This window comes from Anastrepha ludens, chromosome 4 (genome assembly GCF_028408465.1).
Source record: "Anastrepha ludens isolate Willacy chromosome 4, idAnaLude1.1, whole genome shotgun sequence".
Lineage (NCBI taxonomy): Eukaryota > Metazoa > Arthropoda > Insecta > Diptera > Tephritidae > Anastrepha > Anastrepha ludens.
The window spans coordinates 106,326,893-106,354,032 of NC_071500.1; the positions used below are offsets into that span (position 1 = coordinate 106,326,893).

Here is a 27,140-nt window from a genome sequence, read left to right on the forward strand (position 1 = left end):
TTTATTAAATAAGATTTATGTTATATATGTTTATTATATAAAACACTGAGCTACAATAGAAATAATGGGGTAAAAACTTATAACATAACCTTTAATACATAATCCATAAAAATACTTGAATACTCTACAATTACATATTTTACCGCCATGTGGATGAAAAATATCTTGTCCTTATTCTTTTTTTTTTTTTTGTTTTTGTTTTGTTTTGTTTTTATTATTTATTTCATTTTCTTTATTATTTAATTTAAATTTGTTTTGTTTTTGTTTGTTGTTTATCGGTGTACTCTTCAATTTATACTTGATCTTGTTGATGTTACATATATTTATATATATATAAGTCTATATATCTATATGCGAATGATTTAGTTGCAATTATGTATGTTTGGGTTTAGACTTATTTGTGTATGTATGCGTATTGAAATAAATACGATGAGCAAAAACAAAAATAAAGCCAATAGTGCTAACAATTTGCATTCTCGTGTATGCATATGTATGTGTATGTGTGTATGCGCGTTTATGTGGGTGCATTTGATGAATGCCTGTATGTACGCAATAATGTATGCGGTGTGCAAATGGGTTTTTAAGTTTCTTTTTATGTATGTATTTTTGTTCGCTCGAATGTATGATACGCAGTGTTGTATTTATGGATGTATGTAACGCATGTAATGTTTGACGTATTTCAAATTTTGAGTATTTTGGTTTTTTATTCTTTAGTTTTTCTTTTTCACAATGATTTGTTTGATTCTGATAAGAACTTATAACTCATGTAGCAGCATTTTGAATTGTTTTGTTTTTGTTTTAGTCAACATTCAAAACACAATTTTCATACGATATAATTTTTCATTACATATTTTATATTTGCACACAAATTAATATATTATAGAAAAATAAACTTAATTACATTTAGGCTTAATGCGTTTCTGCATTTACTTTTTTTTTGCTTTTTATGTTTTAGTTTTTTTTTGTTTCGGAAGTAAATAATATAATTATACAGTAAAAAAATTAAAACTAAATGAAAATGAAAAATAAACAAAAATTAGCAGTTAGAATCATCCTTCATCATCAGAAGTTATTTCGCTTTTAACTAATTGCAATTTCTTATACTTTATGTATAATTCTTTTATAATTTTATGCTAATCGTAATATATAAAAAAGGTTTTCAAATTTTATTGTATTATACTTTTGTGTGTGTGATTATTTTTGTTCTTAAATGCATGTCCTTTACAGTTGTCCTAAACTTATCGTTTACTTTGTATCTTCCTTCTCCTTATTCTCCTCTGTTATTTCCTTCTCATTCGACTGCAATAATTAATTAATGAGATTAAAAATTAGTATTTGCATTAGTATTTTCATGTACATTTATATAAATTGTGTTATAGTTATATTATTATTAATAATTATGGTTAATTAAATGAAACATGCGCCTAAGTTTGGCTATTTAGAAGGCACTAAATTCAATTTAATTTTTGCTTTTGTTTTCACAAGTAAAGAGAGTGCAGGGTTATTCTGAGGGGTTGTTGTTTTTCTTTTAAAATCATACATTATTGGGAAATGCTGCTGAAATAGCAGTGCTTAGCTAGATATAAGTCGGGTTACTCAGGACTGTGGTTGGACTGTTGCTTTTGATTAATATCGCTCATACATTTTCTGGAAAATCTGTGCTGGAGTAAAAAGTTCTTGGCTAGATATAAATCTAAATTTTTTTCGTTGATGTAGGCGCAACTTTCATGGAACATTATTAACAGAAGAGGAGTAAACGAAGTCAAATTAAGCAACTGGTTTAATTCAAATGTAGCTACATATGTATGCATGTTTATTGAGAACTAACGCTCATGAGTGTACTTATTTTCTGGACAACAACAACTGTATTATTGGCTGTGAGATTCGTAAAAGCGACCAATACACGTATGATTTCTTTACAGGCTATCACTTCTGTATATTAGTAAGTCCCACAAACTACCGCAAGCCGTTGGTTAAAGCTATGTTATACTAAGTATATGGTGTAGTAGTTTGTGAGAGTATTTAAAAGGGGAAAAAGAATAAGAGAAGTGTTTTGAGAGTTTTAGACAAGTGATTCGCAAATTAATTCCTAAACTAATGATACGGAGCACTCTCAATAGCAATATATTTATGAACTTAAGCGTATTAGGTCAAAAACACTACCCTAAAAACCTTTGGTTATGCGACAGTTTACTTGCGCCTCTGAATGTGACCAGAGTAAGTTTGAGGTGTATGCAATTTAAGAAAGAGTCGCTATAAGTTTCTCAAGCTTATTGAAAATTACAAATGTGTGTTAGACGAATGAAGCAACAGTAGCAATAAACGGACAGGCCAGCATCACACATTCAACTTGTCAAACAGAGTAATGCTTTTCAATTTTATTACTTTTAAATCATCATTCATTGGGTACCTACTGACCATAGAGGTCATAAGCAGAGCTGCGTTTTTTTAGAGCGAATTTCCATGTATTCATTATCAGGTTCCAAATAAGGCTACAAAACGTTTATATTTTTATCTTACGTACCTTGTCTTTTTCCAATTCTTTCTCGTTCTTGTCAGAATCATTTTCCTGTTCGTTTGATTTTTCAGGCTCGCCCTCTTTGCCCTCCTTTGTTTCAGGCCTAGTTAGATAGTAAAAATAAAGCGTCAAATATTAAAAAAATGTATATAAAGTTATTTTATAATTAAATATGTATATAAATTTTAAAACTTGAACTTTTGTATTATTAAAAATTATTCTTACTCTGGCTTTGGAATATGAGCGTTCAAATCCAACTTTGTGCAGATCTCATCCCAATCGGGGAAGCACCTTTCCTTCATTCGTGATACATGGCCCACCAAGTTGGGACACTTTTCGGTCATGAAATCTCGTAACGGATACGAGATGTCTTTCGACAAATAATGCAGCTGCGACAAAATTGCAAACACAACTACATCCAAAGTGGTCGGCTCATCGCCAAAGAAGAATGGCTTGCAGTCTAACATTTCGCTCAACACCTTCAAATCGTTCTTGCCGAACTCTTCAATCTCCTCGGGACTGTGTACGCCGATGCCATGAGCCTTCAATTTTTTTGAACCCTGGAACCACTATTTATGAAAAATCACCATATTGCAAATTATATATGAGGGGTGGATTTCATGTTTAAACCATAAAAATCAGCACTTTAGCGCATGAAAGAAAATGCCACAGGCGGCAGTAGACAGATTAAGCAATTACAATACGACATACATACACACGTATATGTATCTACAAATTTCTATAGTCAGTACTTACATAATTTTGTGTGCACATAAATATGTGGGATAAGGCAAATTTGATACTTTTTGTTGTTTTTTTGTTGTGTCTTTTTGCAAAATGATTACAAATCTTTTAAATAACGATTTATTACTTACAATAATCTACATATACCTACATACATATGTAGCTTTTGCTGATTTTTATTGTTTGTGGTTACGATATGAGAAAGCGAAAAGCGATTTAATGTCGCAATGAAGCGTGTGATATGTCAGTATGGTGCAAGTGTGGGCAAATAAATGAGTAATCTTAAAATAATGATTTCTTTAATAATATTTTGTTTACTTTCCTCGTACTCATATGTATGTATGTATGTATGTTCGAATAAGTTTTGGTGACTAATAGAATGTAAATTGAATGCAAAGTTAGAGAACTGCACCAAGAAAGTGTTTTTTTATCAACTCAAAATGTTGCTAGAAGCTATCGGTGTATGTATGTATGCACATATGCATGTGTGCTTGTATTAAATGTGCATGTGATAGGTGCTACATTTATTATATTAAAGCAAATTAAGCGGAATACCAGCAAGTATGTACGAACCTTTCGGCCGAAGGTGAATTTAAAGACAAAATTCAAAATAGAGTTCGGCCAACGTAGGCCGAGTGCGTGTTGCAAGTTTACTTTGTAGCCTTTCAATACATTGTCCGGGTACTTGGCACGCCAGTAAAATATAATCCAAATTAAATGGTTCTCCAGCATAGCAATCATGGCATATGATACATTCCGTTGCTCTGTTGTCAGAGCGGCGTCCAAATTCTTTTCATATCGAGCTGTTAACTCCTTGATGATAATGGCTGAGTCAGCGATTTCCTCGCCGTTCAACTCAACGAAGGGCAATTGTCCCTTCTTCGAACGGAAACGCATTTTATGGTCAACATTCTGTAAAAAAATGAAAAGAATGAAAATTAAATAGTTTATTAGTATTGAGTGTAAAAATAAAAAAATGTAATTGAAATATATTAAATAATAACTGGGATGTGAGCCCAATTGACTACACAGTTCTACAAAATTCGCATGCCCATCACGAATTGATTTGGAGAAGTAGAGTGGAGTTTGAAAAAAAAAGCATAGGCAATCAATCTCAAATAAAAGACCGCACGTAGACCTGTGTTATTTAAAATTTGAATTAATCAATCACTCAGTTGAATAATTTATGGAAATTTTCAATAATCAAAACCCATAAAATTATTCGAATATTTCATTCTTTGGATCAATCTTAATTCTGAGCAGACTGAAACTTGAAATGCTTTGATATTTGAACAGTAATTTTTGTATAAAATATGTTTTTCTGCTATGCAGGAAAATTCCTCCATACAGCTTCAATAACCGAAAACTTTCCGGTTCACAAATCCCACAACAATTTCCCCATGCAAATATCATCCCAATGACTAGACACTACGATAACCGGACGCAGAGATGTTAGCTGGCACCAAATTATGAGGCTAGGCCAAGCGAAGTCTTTACTCAAATCAAAAGGGGTTTAGGAGACTCAAGGAGGGTTACTCCCTAAGAATAAACTGAAAAAATATATATATATTAGACTATATACATATAATTGGCGCATACAACCATTTTGGGTGTTTGGCCGAGCTTCTTCTCCTATTTGTGGCGTGCGTCTTGATGTTGTTCCACAAATGAAGGTGCCTAAAATTTCAAGGCGACTCCGAACGGCAGATATTTTTATGAGGAGCGTTTTCAAGGCAGAAATACACTCGGAGGTTTGCCATTGCCTGCCGAGGTCGCCGCTATTAGAAAAAACGTTTTCTTAATTTTGGTGTTTCACCGAGATATCGAACCTACGTTCTCTCTGAATTACGAATGGTAGTCACGCACCAACCCATTCGGCTTCGGCTGCCGCGTAAACTGAGAATGCACACGGGAATTTTCACAGGCCATTGCAGAATACGCAGTCAACTGCACAGGATTGGGATATGGACCACTGACTCTTGTCGTTTGTGCGACCAGTCCCCAGAGACACCAACACTTTCACATTGAATGTGGCGCTATAGCGCGGAGAAAGTTGAGACATCTCCGCCAAATCTAACACATCTCAGTCCAATCCAGCTCTATGTACGATAGTGCGATGGGTAGAGGACACAAAACGCCATGAGGTCGAAGTGCAAACCTCAATTTTATTCTATTCCATTCTAAATAGGCGTGGGTACTAGTTTCAAACCGTTTTTATCAAAAAATCTCTCATAAGGGAACAAAATTAAAAAAATGCCGGGCAAGCGCAAGAAAAATGAAGCCCAAAAATGAAAACTACTCTTTTTTGGATAACGTAGCAGCTCATTCAAGATATTACACTTGACTAACAAGAAATTGTTTGCCAAATGAAATCAAAACACCAGGTTATTCCCACTCACGATTTCAGTGCTTCGCAAATCTAACCAATACCAAAAATTTACTAATAGTAATCCCATATTTTCGGAATTCACCTAAAATACTTTCAGCTTTTTAAAATCTAAGATAAGATTACACTAACAGGAAAAACTAAATGGAGAAATTCCAGACAAATGTCTCGTGGAAATTCAAATCTCTGAAAAATTCAAATTTAAGAATGAAGAAAAATTTAGAAAGGAAAATAAGTTCCAAACGACGACTGATGGGACGATTTGTTTGAATATACGTGAAATGAGTGGGAAGAATTCTGCTGCGGAATCCCCGACGACGTGGCACTGGAAGCTACCCTCACAATTTTGCTTTGAATGACCAAACGTGGTAATCTATCATCCTTCCATTCCATCTACCCAAGATCACAGCATTAGCACGATAGCTAGTATCAGTTAAGTAACTGGAAGAAGCTATTAAAGAACAATACACAAAATGTACACCAACTTGCCTCCAATAGTTGGTAAAATTCATTCATACATAGACATCCGGAAAATGTTATTCACAATGGAAAGCACACAATACTCCTTAATAACCACTAAAATAACTGCATGGAATATAAAGAAAAACAATTTTCCACTTTCTTGTTTTAAGTTGAACGAAAAACTAACTGGTTTTCTTTGGCAGAGAGATGAAATTGAATTCCAGTTTGTTGCTTAAGTCTTTTGTTTTTCACCAAACGTAAAGACCTAAGCAACAAACTTGCGAGTAATAATTGAAAAAAAATATATATAATTATAATTGAAAAAAAAATATATATGTATGTATATATAATAATAATTGAGCCGATTCAAATTCATTAAATATTATTTTTTTATTTTTTAACTGTTCCACAAACACAAGTTTTCTAGTTCAAAAATATTGCAAGGCTGGAGGCTGAAGGCTATTTTCTGGGGTGCTGGTGATGTTGGTGAGCACAAGGAGCTGTTTTTGCTTTATTTATGTCGCCTTAATTTTTATTATATTTTACCTTTTTTTATTTATTTACACTTTATTCCTTTAAATTTTGATGTGCGCTACAATAAACAGTTCGAGAGTTCAGCAAACTTTTGAGACAACGAAAATGTGTTTAATCGACATAATCAAGTGGGATGGTGAGTTGGAAAAGCGGCGTTAAGTGTTGTCGATATGATGTTTTATAGATCGATTTTCTTTAGTTAACAAATATTTTTTAAATAATAATACGAACTACAATAATTTTTGGAAGCCATTAGATCTAAACTTAAGTTCCAGAACTTGAAAATCGAAGACGTAAGCTGACATTTATATTGGCAAACTTAGTTAATCCGCGACTTACATTTTCAAGCCAGTTTAGAATTAGCTAGAAGGCAGCAGTCCAATACTTTAACACTCCGTGGGACACCCAGGTCTGGAACGACCTTTTTCAACTTTGGACGTGAATTTAAGATATTTCTATTATAGCTAACGGCTAGCTTCCTTTCATTTTCTATCGATTTATGGATATAACCTTTTAAAGATAATTTAACTACTACATCTGTCAGCCGTTTATCAATCTTTTCAAAAATGTATGTATGCAAGAGTGTGTACGTTAGAAAGAGCAAGGCGAACATCATAAAGGTAAAGTAATACGCAGCAGTTTATCCCTATCAGCGTCGTGTTTAGTATTTCTTTCTCGAAATAAATCTTGCATCCGAAAATTTTGCATATTTCGCATTTGTAAAACAATAAAAATTTAATCCTTCCACAATTTATGTGTATGTATGTATATTCAATATAATAATAATAAATAAGTATTTTTCTTCATAAATCGTATTTTTTTATAAAAGTAAAAGTTTCCACATAACTATTTTGACGAACTACTGATATGCAGGTAAATTAAAATCAGCTGTACAACGTTTACCCTAACTTTTTGTAGAGTCCAAAAATAAAATGTTGCACATTTTGCCCGAATAGAAAAAATGCAACATCAATACGAGAAAAGAAAACGCTATAAAACAACATTGACCTCAGTTAACCCAGTTTTATATGCCTTCAGCAGTTCCACTTTTATTTTGTTGAGCAAGTATGCAAATATTTATGTGCCAACCACTTGCTAATTCGTCGGCGCTAAATTGCTCTGTTTGGCACGACACTCTGAGCAGCAACTCTACCAGTCATTTAGTTTTAATCTAACATTTCTTTTGTTATGTTTTCTATTTCCGGAATTCAAAATTAAAACTCTCTTTTCAATCTGAACACTAAAGGCACCGCAAGTGTTAATACTACAATACTATATATATATATGTATGTATGCCGGCAGTTATCCTTTTCAAATTTGTTATCCCATGCTACTGACGGGCGTCTGCTCCCATAAAATATATTGAATTCAATAGGCATCAGGGATTCGCCATTTCTCTACTCGCTATAAGTAGGCTCTGCTTGCTGAACGAAAAAATTGCATGTGAAAGCACTCAATATATTCAATGGCGCCAACTCTCTTTTCTGATATCAGCATTAGACCTCGTTCACACAGAGAATTTTTTGTTGTTTCAACTTTGTGAATTCCCTTTTGATGTTTCCGTCGTGTTCACATAAGGCAACTGCGTTCATTAAAATTGCTAGTTTTTAGTGTACAGTTAACAGCATTGAGAAGAACGAGAACACAAATGGTTTTGACAAAGCACGAGCATCACAAGTAACGAGTTGAAACAATGTTGCCCTGTCTGAATGCGATTTTGCTAATACTAATTAAGTGCCTCCTAATAAACGCCATTTTTGGCACACCTTTTCCAGCGCTGCCACCATATCTTTATTTATGCCAATTGCCTCATATTTTCGCCATATTGAAGTTGAAACAATAATAGAATATGAAGAGCCTGTAAATAATTCACATTTTGATATTTCGATATTTCAACTGAATATGAGCTAATCAATTCAAACGTTATCAATAATAGTTTATGCCTAATAGCATAGCACTACAATTTTTGGCAAGAAACCTCATTCAACGTTAAGTTTATCTCTGAAATAAAAGTTTTTGTAATTTACCTCATGTTTGTCAGTGCTGACAATTACAAAAGGTTGTGCTAACAAACTACTAACGAAAAATTAAACGAACAGAACGGACCATATATTGAATCAGATATCTATCACAATCACATTATAGTTGCTGCATTTGAGTGCAAAATTTTTATCCACATCCCGATATTTGATCATTAGAGTACAACTAATATTTCACATAAATCATCAGTTTTCCCTATCCGCAATACTAAAAGTTAAAGTAATTAACATTTCTTATCTACTTATGCAGTAGGCATTTGCTCAAATTTTGCCAGATTATATATTTTTTTCTTTTTTGTTTGTTGTTGTTGCTCACAAATATTGCAAGCGATGCGTTTTAAATTCCACTCAGAGCTTGAACGTCTGTAAATCGATACACCTTAAAAAACAAGCAAACAGTGTATTTATTTGCATAAATATTAAGCTATGCAGTAGCATGCAAAATATGGATAGGCTTATATAAATGAATTGGCGCATTTTGAAAGCCTTATTTGTTTATATTAGCAATAAATAAAAACTTATAGGGATTTCAAATTTCAATTCAATTCAAGCGCGCGCACTTCAACACATACATACATACCTGCTCACCTACTCATCTGTACATAGTAGGGGTGGGACTATTCGAATAAAAATTATTCGAATAATAAAATCTTTTATTCGAGAGGTATTCGTAATTCGAATAATATTTATTCGAATTTTTTATTCGTTTATTCGAATAATGCTATTCGAATACCTCACTATTCGAATACCTCACTATTCGAATACCTTACTATTCGAATACCTTACTATTCGAATACCTTACTATTCGAATACATCACTATTCGAATACTTCACTATTCGAATATTTTTGGTAAATATTTATTTAGATTAGCGGACTACTAATCGGTTTATGTACAAGTGCATGCACCATGAGAAGGGCCAATGTAATTTTTATATTTTTAAAAGCATTTTCTCCCTGATGTTAATGAATATATAGTGAGGTATTCGAATAGTAAGGTATTCGAATAGTGAGGTATTATAGTATAGTATAGTAAACTATTCGAATAGTGAGGTATTCGAATAGTAAGGTAAGGAATAATGAACTATTCGAATTATTTGAAACGAATAGTATTATTCGTTTTATTCGAATAATGTTTATTCGAATATTATTCGAAAATAATCCCACCCCTAGTACATAGTATATATATATTATACATATGTATATATACACATAGTCTTGCTATTGGCGGCTAGACAATTTTACAGTTTCCTTATACACACAAAGCATATTGAACGCATAACGCTGTTGATGATTTTTAAGGCACGTTTATACTTTTAAGGAATGCATATGTATATATATATGTATGCTTGTGAGTAGATGAATGAGGGGAAGTGTAGTGTAAGTGACGGTTACTTTTGTTGCGAGCGCACGTGTATGTACATACATATATCTATAAATATGCATTTATGTATGTAGATATGTCAGTCAAACGCTAAATCTGTGGATCCGCCAATTTTTATTTGAATGGAATATTTTTCACTACTACCCTGTAGTTATTTATACATTTTGTTTATATTTATGTATATGCACAGATAAGTATGGATTTATGTACATACCAATAAGTAAAGTACGTGCGTTAAAATACCCGCATTTATTTATTCTTAATTGGTAAACATTCGATACACCTAGACGTACCTTCTGCCTACTTACGGATTACTGACGCGTTGCGATACACGTTGGAATGTGCTATCGCTAGCTGTTGCTTTATTGAATTTCATTTTCGATAAATAGTTAAACCAGACACACCATACATACACATGTACAAAAATATGAAAATACAAAAATCAAAGGAAACGGCATCATTGGCGAAATATGTATGGAAAAACAACAAACGTCAAGGAAAATATGTGGCACTTAAGTTTGGTTAAATGTACCTATATATGTACGTATGTATGTATGTACGCGTGTTTATGCATTATAAGTACCCTGTAAGGAAAGCTTGAACTAGTAAAGAAAATTTCTGTGTCGCAGCCAATTGCAATTACTTTGCTACTCATATTACAAAATCTGTTTTGACACTGTGACGGAGGCAACGTTGAACACTGTATACAATAAAACCACTCTGCTAACACATGATACAATATTATGTAGTTTTCTGAATACGATTCAAGTGATTTATTACATCACATTCAAATTTCTTGTCAACATAAAGTAATTAAAAACTAAAAATTATTGTCTGACCACAAAATCAAACCCTAAATCTCCCAAATCCTATATTAACGTGAATAATGCGCCATTCTTGCGACTACTATGGCAGTGAGAGCAGTACGAGTTTACCCTATTGGCCTCTGGTGACGGTCAAGCATTGTTTGACAAGAACTTTATATGTGTGCGTGTCGGCTGATTGACGCTAATATCTAAAATTTTTGATTTTCATCATTCAAAAGCCGACAACAAGTATGTGTGACACGACGACACCCGACTGCACTAACACACACAAAGCTCAGTCAAGCATGCTGTATCGTCTCCAGAGGCCATATATCTCCACCTTCTATAGACTATGTTAAAAAGCCTCTGTTAAATGTCAGTTGGAAAGCGCAAATTTCACTGTTAAAACATACCTATCTTAGCGAATTTCTCGCCCTCACTGCTCAAACATAAGCTGTCATTTTGTAGTTTGACAACCCAATTTTCATTTTACCGCGCCATTTGCATGCGCGAATGCAGCGATTCGATTTGCTGGATGCCATTTTGAAAATGAAATGTTAAGACAGCAAGGTGCCTACATGGGAAAACGGGACAAACTCAAAACATAAAGTTGTCAGATGCTAAGACAAATTTAGCAGAAGGTAATATGTAAATGTGTGGCTAGATTGCAGTTTGGTTTCTCATAAATTCATATTCAACATGGCCTCGGAACTAAGGAAAAAGGGGTGCAAAGTGGTACACTACATGTTATGTCGAATTTAGCCTGGGTGCAAGTTAGCCATACTGTTAGTGTTTTAAATTTAAAATTCTGCTGGTAATCTCCGATCTGATTCAATGTATGAGAATATCTGTTAAAAATGTGATATTCTATTTCTGACACCGCTTAAGTTGCTCATAGTAAAAAGTTTGACTTAAATTACTTTTAATAAATAAATAAAATGGGTCATATAGTCTTGGCTTTAAGGCAGAATAATAATTAGTGGCTCAGACTAATAAGTATTAACTTAACTTTTATGCCAGAAAAAGCAATTATTTTTGAATATACGTAATTAGATTAAAAATTTGTAAACTTTAACTTAAACTTTGTTTTACCTTTCCTTCGTTTGCTCACTAAAATATGTTTGAATCTTCCATTCAGGTGGAAAAATAAGCTTCAAACCCTAAATTGCTTATACCTATTACTTTATCGTTACCTTCCAGTGATTTAGGATTTTTCTCTATGGTCGTGTTCACACTGGGAAACTTTTGCTGCTTCAACTTTGCGAATTATCTTTTGGTGTTGTCCGTGTTCACACAGAGCAACTTTATTGCATTGGAAAAGCAAATCGGCTGGTTTACCGATACCACCTTTAATAGATTCGCCTTGGTACTCCCGGTGAACAGAATACAGAAGATGACACCTTCTAAAACAGCTACTTTATTTTAGTGATGACGTCAGTAGAGCAAATAAACTAACCTGTGTTTATAAGTGACCTGGGTTGTGAATTTTCAGTGAATAGCTTGTTGAGTATTAAGATTTGAAAGTTTGTGATTTTTAAATAAAAAAAAGAATAAAATTCAAGCACCGCGTGTTAAAATGTGAAAGCAAATACAGTGTTCTTTACATCAAGGCAGAGTAGGTACACTGTAAATCCACTTACAAAAACATACATGTATAAGCAGTGTAGGCACCAGTAGATATGAAATACTTTTACATACAAAGGTATTCCTTAAGCCGCCTGGCATGGCATTATCGCACATACGCATGTATGCTGTACTTTCCATTCCTATCCTTACGGCAAAAGGTGTCAATACGAGAATAGGTCTTCTGCAAATGCAAGTGCAGGTCAATGTGAGTACAAGAGGTCAAAGGCAATACCTTTATTTGTTTTCGTGTAAATTCCTTGAATGCAATATGCAGCAAATATTTGAAAATAATGTAACTAGGAACGAGTATGTTAGTTAAACAATAAAATACTATACTAGACTTCTACCTGAATTCGACTGTTGCTGTCGCCTCAGCTGTTGCGGTGTGTTCAGTATGCTCCTACTTAGTTCGTGGTATTATGGAAACACAAAATGTTTTTTTTTGTCGTCAGAAATAAAACGACGTTGTTTTATTTGATTTTGCAACACTTTCAAGGCCGTGCACGAACTGTTATGTTTTTGCCAAACATTTTTGCGGTTCACTTTTTTATACTTTTTGCGATTTATAAATCAAAAAATTATAATTCTTGTATAAACCAAAATAATTTAGTAATAATTAAATTGATAAAATAGTAAAAATTATATTTGTTGTATAAACTAAAGTTATTTAATAATAATTAAATTGATGTTATTAAAAAACTTTTCTTTGTCGATTTGTCGGTAAGTAACTGAAAAACTAACGATTGCCAGACATATTCGTATTCGTACGTGTCTAAATAATAGTTACTACTTACAGTTACAAACACAAAATTAGTTTTTGGTTTTCAGTTTTGCCTGCGAATTTATCGCTCTTTATTCTCTTTAGAGTACAAAAACAAATGTTTCCTATTCTTATTGTAGCAACAAGTATTTATGAGTATAGTTGGTCAGCTTTATTTTCAGTCTCAGCAAGCCTGAGGTCAAGTAATTGTGCTACACCATCACACCTAAATGGGTATTGTACATTTCTATTCTTCGATTTTTGTGTCTAAACTAACCATTTTAAAGAAAATTTGAAGAGGTTTTTAATGTCAAAAGAATCTTTTTCGCAGCTGACCTGCTGTTACTCACTTTGGGTACATCCTGCCCTGTAGTAAACTAATGTGGCGGTGTGCGTTTGCTTCTTTCGTTCCTTCGATGTCAACGACAGTGAATCGAAATAAGCGGGTTTGATTCGTCGAATTGTAAGATATTAGCGTGAAGAGTTTCTAGACTGCCTAGAAAAACTCTTCAAACGAAATTGTCAAGTAATCTGTAATCTTTTACTGCATTCATAAGAGACTTTCCATGTAATTTTCATGTAACTCATAAGAGACTTTTCATATTTATTTTATTTTTCATATTTATATATTTTGGACTTATTTTTCATCAAACTAATATAAGTAAAATCATTAAGTAAATCATTAATATATTTAACAAATAATTTAAAAAGGCATAAGTTGCAATTTATGATGAATTAAAAATTCATAATTTTTTTAAACGAAAAGTTAAAATAAAAGTATGTACGTAATTATTGAACAACAAAGAAAGTCAAAAATGAGCCATTGTTGTCGATAATGCTCTTAAAATAAAAATAATGCAAATTACAACAGAATTTACAAATATGTATGTATGTAGATTACTTATTCTTTTGTTTTGCGTCATGTATAGCATAATGTTTTTTTTTTCATTTTATATAAAAAGATAAAAATTTTTTTCGTTTCTGTTTAAATTTAATTACACCGAAGCATGCACTGGATATAAAAAATACAATAATGTTTTTTATTCGTACATATATTTTTTTTTCTATATTTATTTTCGAATTTTGTATATACATTCTATTTTATTTGCACATAATTAAAGAAAATTGAAAACTTAACAGGATGCTACTCTTGGCATTTTTATGCAGTGTTTAACCATTCGCACCTGCATTTTGTATACTGTATACGCAAATTTCATGTGTGTATGTACATATGTATGTGTTATGTTCAACATGTTGGCATAAAAATAGTATACAGGGTCTTTCAATATCAAGTTGGGTTTTCAAATTTCAATGGGAGTTCATACAAGCATAGTAGTAAAGATGTCTCCCGGGACAACAGGGACCCTATCTCGGTGATTTCACACTAAATATAAAATTTCAACGCAAATATTATACCTTATTCTTATAAACTCCATCTTTGAGACACCCTTACAAAAAATATTTCAAAGGCGTTTAATCGGGCGATCTTGGCAATAAAATTGATCTTGAAAACCCAATTTAATACATGTATGTATGTATTTACTTAAAACATATAAATTAAAGTGAATTATAAATATATTCACGCGAATAAATACAAAGTACATCCTAGCATTCAAAAATTACGATAAAAAAATTAACTCAAAAACGTTTAGGATCTACACGATTGATTTTAAACATATGCCGCCTGCTTAATCATTACGCCTATACACACTCATACATATGTATATATATATTTCTTCTGGCATGTTCAAACATATATGTACATAGGTATGTGTGTAGATTTATAGATATTTTTAAATGTGTACGCATGTCTTAACAATTTAACGGATACTAGGCTCTTTTATTTTTATTTTACCAGAGAAATAAAATTCGACTATTTCAATTCAGTTATCGCTCAATAATTAAGCTTAGTTCGAATTCTCTCTGTTGCATTTTCCACTAAACTCTGTGTCTGTGTCATGCAACCGCCACTGGAATCTGATTATTCTAAATAAGCAAAACGATTCCCTACTCCTGTGCCACAGTGCGAGAAAGTAAACTGAGCGCTGCTTTGTGTTCGCTGCCTTCGAAGTAGTATATTTCCTGCTGCCTTCTGCTGGCTACATACCCTCAGCCATTGTGTATGGGTGTGGTTGGCGTTTTTATCATTTTCCAGAATTCAGTGCGGCTCTAACAGGGTGGGGCCATAAATTTCCAATGATACACAATTCAAAGTATCCAAGCTTTTTGTATACACCACCACTTTAATAATTTGTATGTAATATAGGCGCACATGTACTCACATCAATATACATATTTACATACATATGTATGTAAGGAAGTAAGTACTTTTTATAGACTTGCTGGCTGAGACGCTGAGGGCGCAGCGCATAACAGACAAGAATTTTTCTTTATTAATTCATTGCGCCAATTAAGCATTTGCATTCCCACTGCATTCTTGCAGTTTTTTTCTTTTCGACATAGCGGAGCGTCTTACGTCTGTATGTGCGCGCGCGCTCGCATTGCCAATCCAGTCAGTCAGCAAGGCTTAAAATTGCAATAATTCGCATTATAGAGTAGAACATTTAGTTTTTCGTTGCAGAAAGAATTCAGAGTCAAACATACAAGCCCACACAATAAATTATATTATACTCATCCACACATGTGCTATGCGTAAATTTGTATACACATCAATAGTATTTATTGCTGCCGAACGTTGAGGGGGTGGTAGCGCGACAGGAGTGGCGGTGGCGGAGATAGCGCTGACTTCAGTGCTGCTAGGCGAAAGGGCACCAACCAACGTTTACTTGCTGCAAAGTGCCTCCTTCAACACATGCACGCATATTCACAAATGTATATATGTATCATATGTATGTTTGTTTGTATGTATTTCGTTTCATTCCAGTCCAGTCCAATCCAGTTTATTGTCTACCCTTCCAAGAGGCGCGCCATCGCTACTCAATCGCAGTTTGTGGCAAACTGCACAAGCGCAGTACTTACTCAGTTACAGTTCACATACTCACACACACTAACGGTCGCACGCCCTACACTTCATCTTTCACTGTATGTGTGTGATTGCACACTATGAGCGTACAGAAGAGAGTTTGTGACTCATTGCCCCCCGTTCTCATTTATTACAGCATCAACTTCACTTCGACTATGCTAAGTGCACACACACCCATCAGCGACCAAAGCAGCGATAGCGCCGACCGCAACGCCGCTGCTGGGAAATGGAAATGGCGAAAGAGAGAACCATTGTAAATCCAGTTAATTGCTATGAGCTCCCACACCCTAAATTACAAAGTAGTAGTCAACAGCGCCTTTCAATTGGGGGTGTTGTACATGTGTGCATACACAATTGTATGTACATATTATGTATTTACCAAAAGAGTACGAGTACTCGGCCCAGTAATGTTTTCTCTTTTTGCTGTTGTCTCTGCTGCTTTTGCATTTTTCCGGCCGGCGAAAGCGAAGGCGAACGCGAATGCGACATACTATAGCTATGTACGTGCATACATGCATACATCAACGAGATTGCATATCTCTGTGAATGCATACACAAATATATGTATTTACAATGGTATGAAAAGATATGTTACAATTCTGTTGTTCACTCTTTGAGGGATACATTAAACTTCGTACGCATGTATGTACATACATTTATGGCTCATTATATTGCATTGACATTAATTGATTAATTTAACTGTTGATTTTTCAGAAATATGTTAAATTCTATTTATAGCTTGGTAAAGTTAAAACGCAACCACAGATGTCGAGCCTTAGAGGAGGCCAGTTAATTTTCAATTAATTTAACGCCACTCATGGTCGATGCACTAATTGTACTTTTTTACTAAGTGACATGCAGATGGCATATCCTTCGTACAATTAGTGTTTTCTCCCTCAAATTCTTTAATGCAAATAACTTCAGCATTCATTTCATATAATCGAGTTCGTGAATCTCCTAGGTCCCTCGGTGACGATTGTTACAAGAGGAGACCATCATATTTTACGATTTACTTCGACTTTTCTGAAGTATATTTAACGCTAACTGAAGGCGATAACAATAGTCGTCGGTCGGGTGAAATTTGAGTTACCGGAAGTAATTTCTTCGAGTTTAAGGAGGCGCCCAATAAAACATATACCAAACTTTGGACCTAAGAAGGCAATTGAGACCATCACTGTCTATTGCCGTGTAAAAGCTATAATCGGAGGCCAACTTAAGACCAGCGTGGAATGCTGTCACAATTATGATCTGGATATTCCATATGAATTTGGATATACTTTGACACCTATTTAATTAAAAAGAACCTTGATATAGAAAAAAATATATGTATTCCCTCATTTAAACCCTTTTCGCTTCCGTACAACTTCGTCGAGGCAACAATCTTCCTTGTTCCACTGTTACATGATTTCGATATGAATGCCTAAAATAAATCCTATCTAGGCGGAGACACAGAAGCAACAAGATATTTGTACTACATACATCTGGAGAATAATTTTTTAATAACATTGATTGGAAGTAAATACATAACCGCTGGTTATTATCCCCTTTATATGGGTAATAAAATATTTACCCCTGATTGCTGTTACAAGTTCCTACAACAATAACACGTCTGTTGCCCCTTACCAGAACAGTTCCTATTGAGTAAGTATTTCGCTGCAACTCTGAAATAATTTTAAGGTTTTTCTAGAGCAACTCCAGCCAGATTATAAGGGATATATGTTTGCCGCGTACACCCTTTTTGAGCGTTTGGCCGAGATCCTCCTCCTATTTGTGGTGTGCGTCTTGATGTTGTTCCACAAATGGAGGGACCTACAGTTTCAAGCAGACTCCGAACGGCAGATATTTTTATGAGGAGTTTTTTCATGGCAGAAATACACTCGGAGGTTTGCCATTGACTGCCGAGGGGCGACCGCTATTAGAAAAATGTTTTTCTTAATTTGGTGTTTCACCGAGATTCGAACCTACGTTCTCTCTGTGAATTCTAAATAGCGGAACATATGTAAATGCCAAAAGGTTGTATAAAAGGTTGTATGAATGTGCTTGTTTAAAAGCTTAAGAAGTTGCAGGTCTTTTGATCCGCAATATCTCCAAATGAAGGAAGTAATTTCGGCTGGATGATAGCTCAGTGAATGTCTTAAACATACAATTTCCATTGGGAGTGCAAGCTGTAAGACTCAACATATGTTAACTTCGAGGTAGCTGAATTTAAAGATGATAAAATGGAATCACATCAGTATCTACTCCTTAGCTGTCCTGTTCTTCCACGGCTAAAATTCATACATAATGGCCCTCACTTTATACACACGCTTAGTAGCTATCAGGCTTGAATATTTGCTCCCTAGGGACTTGATTATTAACACGCAGCAGTTCACCAACCACAATACTTAAAAGCACCGGTTCTTCAAACATACATGTTTAAGTATGCCTCTAACCTAGCATGACCTAACCTGGTGACTTTTTTGGAGCTCCGAACGTTATAAAGCAGCCAGCAGCACCAGTCATTTTCATACAAATGTAAATGAAGATGTTCTGTTGCGTTTGAATCGAAGACCTTTCTTATAACCTTCCTGTTAAATTTTTGGGTGTGACCAAACTAATCTTACCTAACCCTTGGCAACAAACTTGCCAAAAAATGTGCCAAAGTTTTTTTTCAGTAGACTTTCTATAATACTTTCAGTTTTTCATAAATTATATCAAATTAAAATGGATATATACAGACATACATATGTAGATACAATTCGAATAATGAATAACATCTGACAGGGCATTCCAAAGATGATGCACACTTTCTGTATTTTTGAAAAAAAAAATGTATTGTAACATAATTGTGTTAACGAATTAATTACGTGGTTAGAGTTGCCTGAATTGACTATCGTTTAATTGTCATTTTTTATTTTTTCGGCCATTGGTGGCTAGCACAAAAAAAATTTAATTAAATAATACCATGTAGTATAATATTCCCAATTGAAATTGCATGAGTCACACTCTTTCGAAGTGACATTTATCGGGGTGTATTGTATTTATTTTCTTTTCTTGCATTATTTGAAATTTGTATCAAATTTGAGTACGCAGCTACCAACATCCGTTCAAATTTTATTATCGAATGCACATATGTACATATGTATCTATCTACATAAATATGTGTGCACGTAAATACATTTTTTTTGGGTAGCATTGTAATTTTAATACTATTTTGATCGAAGCGTTAGATATTGACGCTTGCGTATGCATTTCTTTTTTTCTTTTTTTAAATTCCTATCGTTTAATGAGACGCAATTGCTATACAATAACTTGGGACGGATGTTTATTAATTCACTTTTCTCAGTTTACATATAGTAAATAGCTGATGGATGGCGTTGCACTGATAACGACAGCCGACGAATGCTGCTATAAAAAAATATCTACGCTATCTACAACAAGAAGTCACGCTTAATTGGCAGCCGGTATACTAATAGCGGCAATGGATCATATTTACATATACAATAATAATAAAAAAAGAAATGCAGTGTTTCTTATACAAATGTTGCTATTTTGCTGTTGACGGCTGCTTGCCTCTGGCGCACAACGCGTTATCTCTTAAACCAACCCAACACAAAGAAGGGAATCATAATTAACACTCGCTGACAGTAACGACTACGAAGGCAACACCAACAAACCCATCATCACTGTTATTGAAGTCAAAGCAGAATTGTTTACTTTCCATTTCCAAACGGTCGTGTTGTGCCAATCCGCCAGTGTCGCCTTTGCGCGCACTGTACGGGACGTGTATAATGCACGTACAAACATACTCGTACACACAGTTGTATGAACAGACCATGTGTGAATAAGTGCTTACATATATAAATATATATATATATAGCTATGTATGTGTATGTGCTTGCATGCATATGTATATGTATGTAGAACTGTTCTACTGGAACGCCCCACCCCTGCGACGGGTAGAGAAATGCCCAAAAACAATGCAACACCAACAATAACAAAAACAACGTAAGTAATAACAGCAAAGAACTCGTACAGTATAGCATGGGTTATTAAGCAACTGAATCATATCATGCGTGAGAGGAGTAGAACAAACGGTAACTGTGATGATATGTCAAAGAAATGCCTAAAAGGATTAACAGAGCAGCACTGAGCTCTCACACATATACGGAAGCACCACCTCTCCTCTGCACAATAATTGCGGCAAATGCTATGTATATGTACTACATATATAAATAATGCTTGCATATACTTGGATGTCTTTATGTTTGCGTGCATTCATCCACTTTACTTACAACAGAAACTGAATTATTTTTGTATTATTTACACCATTTTCTCGCATTTATCAACTGTACAGCAAACTATGAGTAATGAATGGTAAACTAATCTGCTGCTCCAGGTTTTTTTTGTTGTATTTGGTTTTTGAGAGCCTAGCCCAAGCTTTGTAAATCGGCTCACTACAGGAGTGTCGCCGTCAAGCTATAGATTAGGGGTTGTAAAGTATTAAATTAATGGAATGGAATGAGGGAGATCCATCGTTCAGTGAATCGATGGGAAAGTAGTACGTGTCAAGTTTAAATGCATTCAAAATTGGTCATCAATGGCAAATAAGTTGAGAAAACATACATATGTACATATGTATGCCCTGTGTGACAAAATTGACGTGGATTTTCCTTATGGGAATGCTGTTAGTCACTCGCCGGCAATTTTGAATTGTATGAATTAACCGATAAACATATGTATGTATGTACGTAGATATAATAAAATGTTCAGAGTGCCATGAGGAGTTGATAGGAGTAACAATTTATAGATTTTAACAAAACTCGGTGCACAACTTACTCCTATCGGCAAACAGCCATATCTACTTTCTGTAATAATAATCAACAATACGTGCCGAATATAAGTAATGATCCCCGATTTGCAATGGGAGTAGCACCATCCTCTCTTAACTAAGAAAATGTGGTTATCTCTAAAAACCTCTTAATAAAATCTCTACCAAAGTTAGTGCTTATATTTCATTTATTCTCGCTAAGCATGAATTTAAGAATATGAATATAATATATTAAAACAGAAAGCAGTCATACCATCCGCCCGTCTGACTCTGACATATCTTGATGCAACTTGACAAACAAATTAATAAGATATTTTTCGTTTCCTAGAAGAACATCATGACTCTACGAGAAAAATGGCTTCAAAGTTTTTAATTTACTATGTCTCCCTTAATAAAAGTACATGTAGGCACATTTTCAACTAATGAGAAAAGCAGCACAAAAGAAGAACTGATGGTCATCGTTTGCACGTTAGTCTGTTCTGCGGGTTATCGGAACGATCTAGATTTATATGCGACCAAGGCCTGTCACTCCAGCAGCATTCTCGAAACATTTATGGGGACTGTTCATGCTGTTACAACAACAACAACAACTACAACTACAACTACAATCACTGCTTGTCATTTCTGCAATTTATGTACATATCTAAAAACATGCTTTTGAATTATGACACTTTTTCTAAATATTCGCAAAGAGTATCCTGCTATGTTAAACGGTTATAGTCGACGTTGAAAATGCCATATCTTCGAAGTATGCGAACGCAGACAGTTCACTCGCAACCTGTTAGTTTTCGAACAATTTTAAATGTCGTACATTTTAAATAGGTCTCAAAAAATGTTGCTGGTATCTTGCGCTGTGCTTTCACGATGTGAACTGATTACTATTGTACTTTGCCATAAGATACATTCGAAATTACATGCATATTTCAGGGTAATGCAATTTGTATGGATTTCGTCAGCCATTTCACGTGAAACGCGCACTTAGTTCTTTGCTTTAAGTATATTACTTTTCCACCGAGGCTGCTTAAGGCCCTCGTTTCATGTATTATTCTTATTACATCCTTACAAATGCATGGATATTTCACAAATGGATGGACCTACAGTTTTATTCTGGACGGATGGGTTTTTATGGCAGAAATGTGCTAGGAGATTTACCACTGCCTGCCAAGGACCAACCGCTATTAAAAAAATATTTTTCTATCATTTGGTGTTTCATGCCCGAGTTTTTTAATCTCTTATTAGTACCATTTAAATTATAATTGTTTGGGGAAAAGGAAATCCATTATTTTCTCGGTAGACGACTGTAGTAATCGATGTCTCGTAAAGTATCAATCAAACAAGGTGACATTCCACGGTAAAAAATTCTTTTGTTGTTTTTTGTTTATTCCAATCAGTGGAGTGTTACAGAGTGTTAACAATGGAACTCAACAAAGAGAAAATTTGATATATTTTACAGTTTTCTTTGATAAAGGCGAAAATGCAAATTAGGCCGCTGAAATTGTAAATGGTGTTTATGGTGCCGTATTTTGGTTTCGACAATTCCGTTCAGGCATATTTGATGTTAAAGAAAATGTCGATAAAATCACAGATATAATCGAAGTTGGCCGGCGTAGTCGTAACATCGCCTAGGAGCTAAAGATCGTCCATAAAACAGTTTGAAAGCATTTGCGCAAACATTTTACGCAAAAATAATAGATTGTGTTTTCTCCCCAATTATTATTGTTGTTATTATTATTGTTACTACTATTAGTAGTATTTTAATTTTGTATAAATTGCGTTTACTTAATTATATTTCTTTTACAACATTACATTGCATAGTTTTTAAATTTTGTTCTGCTTTTGAATTTCTAACCAGCTTGTACAACACACACTATCCAGCTTGTGTCACCCTGTACAACACAAAATAACAAAACGAAGAGTTTAAATATCTCCAGATTTAATAACTGAAAACACATATTGCAAATGACACAACTCTCAATTTTTGAAGTTCCAGTTTTTTCATTTATACTATTCATATTTAGCAGTGGTCAACTCGATTATTGTTGTAAATTTCTGGCAAAATACTTGTGATTTTTCTAATTAAGATTTTTCTTTTACGTTTACCGTTAAAGATTTTTGAGTTGTACCTTTTTTGAAAAACGTATGAAAAATAGTATACAGACTTTGAGATAAAAAAAAACAATAAAAATCCTTTAACTATTTATGTCAAGTTACTAGTCGTAAAGAAACAAACAAAAAATATACTGATATTGGCATTAATATTAATCAATGAATCAACTGTAACTTTTTTCTAAAAAATAATGTTTGTTAGATCGGTAACTTTATTTATTTTTTTTAAATACCTTATACTGAGTTAAAAAAATATTATATAAGGCAATATTTTTTCCTTACTAGGTACATTTTGTATTGGCTGTTTTTGAGAACGAATACAAATTTATGTTTTCTAAAAAGCTAATGAATTTATGTTATATTGGTTAATTATAAAATTTTAACTCTATTTTTATCTAGTATACTCGCCTTCCAGCAAATGAATGAGATCGACGGAAAAGGTTTTTAAAAACATATGCTAATTAGACACTTAACGAGTTTCAAAGAGTAGAAGTTGGGGCGGCACATGTTTTCAGGAAAATGTTAATAAGATAAAATAAATGGTAGTAGTATACATATAAATATGTACATATATGTAAGTAATAGAAAAAATGTATTTCTAACTTAGATTGTTATACTCGTATATAAACAAGGTGGCAAAAATTAATCATGCAATTTATAAATCTTCCGACAGGGTGGGTGATTAACTGTCTTACAGGCACTCTAACTACTTTATGGAAATCAATCGTTCTAGCGATGCCGTGAAACCAAATGGTATACGAGTACTAAGAAATTTATTTTATCAACAAATTCTCTCTGAATAGTGGGCAATGGCACTCCAGTAGGTTTTACATAAACGTCCTGCTTCCTTTAAAATTATTCCCCGTGTCAAGTTTGAACAATTTACTGTATTACATACTAAAGCAAAGCACTAAGTTCGCGTTTAACATGAAATGGGTCTCAAAATCCATACAAATTGCATTACCGTGAACTATGTGTGAAATTTCGTATGTATGTATCTCACGGCAAAGTAGTGTAGTACTTAATTCACGCCGTGAATACACAGCGCAAGATGGCAGTAACATTTTTTCACACCAATTTAAAATGCACGTGTCATTTAAACTTGATCAAAAACTGACAGTTCGTTTGCGAGTGAAGTCCCTCAGTTCAATACTCCGAAGACATTGCATTTTAAGCGAAACGACTTCACAAAGAGTCTAAGTAAGTCTTCTTTATATTTTTTATGTCAATAGATATGTATGTGTGCGATGCTCATAAATTTCACGTTTCTTCTCATGTGGCAATCAATGTTGCTAGCAACATTTCAAGGCTATCGAGGCCAGGCTATAACAAAATCTCGAGAACGGTTTCTTTGTGTTTTTCGAAACACTCTTCCTGATGGTCGATTTCGAGGGAGTTTTTATGATGGATAATTTATCTAAAGTTCTCCAATGCTTGCCTAGATATGATCGCTTAAAACACTTAAACCTTTTTTTGGCGTTTCTTCGAGACTCTATCAGCTTAGATACCATTTGAATTAATTAAAACAGCAAAATAAACATAGTGTATTTTAAAAACTATTTTTTTTTTATATGCATTACTATTGATACTCGAACTTGTTTAAATGTCTTATAAAAAGTAAAAATAACCCCCCAACAAACTATTTTTAATTTAACGCATAAATTTGTTGTTGTCAAGATTAATAAACTTATAATAAGAAATCAATTCCTTTTCCTAAATCAATATTTTTTTTGGTACAAGAACAAAGCGACTATAAACTGCAGAGGATTACGGTCATTGAGGCGTAGGTAGCTACATACTATTGTACATATTGTAGATATACATAAATTCCAAACTTGATAACTCTACTGCATTACCACTCTCCTCACCTTAAAGTTATTTCAAATTTGTAAGCAATATTGCCACATCACTGCTAGTTGCATGGTCTACATTTACCACAAATATAGCATAACTTTCGAGACAAGACACCGACCTATGAAATATTTTTTTTTCTTTTTTTACTCTTTAACTCTGCATACCTAGTGATATATCGACTATTGCACAAACGCACAAAACTCGACTTTTTACTACAAAATCTTTATTACTGCAGAAAAAGTCGCAAAGCCCGCTTAACAATTTGCGACTATAATGCCTCATAAGAGGAAATAAAACACAAGTTAATATGTAATTTTTTTTACGTAGTCAGTTTTTTTAGATATGACATTATTGTTGCAATCGAGCGATTTGTATATGCACAACCACTCTATTTCTATCATTTAACTACTTCGTGACCCCCTGCTGCGCTATGACTGATCCTTAATTACATTGGTATGTATTGTACATATTTAATATACATGCATACATATTTATACATATAGTATGTATGTTTGTACAAACTGCATACAAGTTCTTTGATATACTTGCATTTCAATTTGAGCAACTGTTGGGACCTGATTTCAAGCCTGCATTATATTTATTTACTTTTCTCGTTGTTTTTTTTTTTTTGCAAGCAAACTTTTAGCACTGCAACACCTGCATTTTCATAAAAAAATGCAAACAGCACGTACACAAACACATATCATATATCTCTAACATAAATACACACATTCATATTCCTTTGTAAAATTAATGCATGTACATATGTATATATATGCATATGCATCTGGTAAACAGCTTTAATGCAATATAACGGGCAAAATTCTTTCTAGTACACGACTATGTTCGATTCAGTTTCACCCCGCTCTCTTTGTGCGCGCACGACTTTGTGTGTGTATGCATTGCAGGGTATAGCAACATTGGAAGTACGCTTCCAGTCTCAACGCCGACTCAACTCATAGCAACTAGCCAATGCTCAGCGTGCAAGGAGTGAAACAACAAGGAACAGGGCAAGGCAACTGCCCTTTTTCCAGCGGAAACAGTGTGTGAGACAAAATTCAATATGGCGAGGCGAGTTTTTGAATTTTATATGATGATATGACAAAGTGTATGCGGTGGCGGTAGTTTCGATACTGTATGAAATGTATGTATGCATGTGTGTACATATGTACATACATACAAATATGTATTTATATATGTATGAATGCGGAATCCTGTATCTGCCTATCTAACCGTATGTGGGTTTTTCCATTTTTTAATGAGGATTTTTACTTCTACGTGCATATATGCATATGTATGTATGTATTTGAAATTTTCTGTGTATATGTATCTTTTCTTACCTCGTATTTGAGACCTGCCAGACGTAGCCAGGTTTCGACTTTTAGACAATATGGTGAAAGCGATGGCAGCAAAGGAGTGCGGGAAAATTGGTACAGATATATTATATCCTTCTCAAAGTTCGTTTTATGCACATTGAACTTTGGTGCTGGTTCGGCTTTACTGTTTGCTGCTGCTGCAGTAGTTGCATTGTCTCCATCTTTTTTTGTATCTTCACCGGCCGACGCCTTTGTGTCGTCGCCTTTCTCCTGTGCATTCGCTGTATCGGCACCATTGCTTTCAGCGTTGTTCTCCTTAGCAGCTACGGATTCTGTAGCTGTCGTTTCTGGCTTGGTCGCAGCCGCCGCCGCTTCTTCAGCAACCTTATTTTCGATGAGTGGTGCTTGACTTACCTCGGATGCCATTATTTATTTGTTTACTTTTATTTTATTTATTTAATTTTAGTTTATACTAAGTTTTCTTTCGTAAATTTTTAATTTTTAAAAATTTCCAAAAAAAAATTTTCACTACAAGAACTTCTTGATATTCCCAATTTTTATCTGGGATAAGGAATGGCTTTCCACTGCTAACGTTACAGCACTAAGTGTACACACAATGGAATAAACAAGTATATGTATACATATAGACAGCTAAAAATCCTTATGTACTACTTCACTTAAAGCCACAAAATGCAGAATCGGCACGACCACACACACCTTCCCCGACGAAATCACAAACAAAACTGAAAGAGAAAAGAGAAACAACTTCAATTAACCACTCTGATCGACTCGAACCAAACCAGTATAAATACAC

General features: G+C 34.0%; 1 protein-coding gene across 2 annotated transcripts; it reads right to left on the bottom strand.

The window, feature by feature from the left end:
- Positions 1-171: 171 nt before the first annotated feature.
- LOC128860479 (failed axon connections) lies at positions 172-27,140 on the bottom strand. 2 transcript variants are annotated; one of them, XM_054098040.1, is made up of 5 exons: positions 26,351-27,140; positions 3,836-4,174; positions 2,744-3,087; positions 2,525-2,621; positions 172-1,299 (listed from the first exon to the last, which is right to left on the bottom strand). In XM_054098040.1, exons 1-5 carry the CDS (start codon positions 26,750-26,752, stop codon positions 1,246-1,248), a joined length of 1,236 nt encoding a protein of 411 aa, XP_053954015.1. In that variant the 5' UTR covers positions 26,753-27,140; the 3' UTR covers positions 172-1,245. The 2 variants fall into 2 exon arrangements, with proteins under 2 accessions (XP_053954015.1, XP_053954017.1); XM_054098042.1 differs by having other exon boundaries at positions 2,744-3,078; positions 26,351-27,139.

What these genes read in the sequence shown, in the direction of transcription:
- LOC128860479 (XM_054098040.1), bottom strand. Translation starts at nt 26,752, where the DNA reads ATGGCATCCGAGGTAAGTCAAGCACCACTCATCGAAAATAAGGTTGCT. An exon ending in AATTCACCTTCGGCCGAAAG is followed by an intron (nt 3,088 to 3,835) that starts GTTCGTACATAC and finishes TTTCATAAATAG; the next exon opens with TGGTTCCAGGGTTCAAAAAA. An exon ending in AAGAATTGGAAAAAGACAAG is followed by an intron (nt 1,300 to 2,524) that starts GTACGTAAGATA and finishes TAATTATTGCAG; the next exon opens with TCGAATGAGAAGGAAATAAC.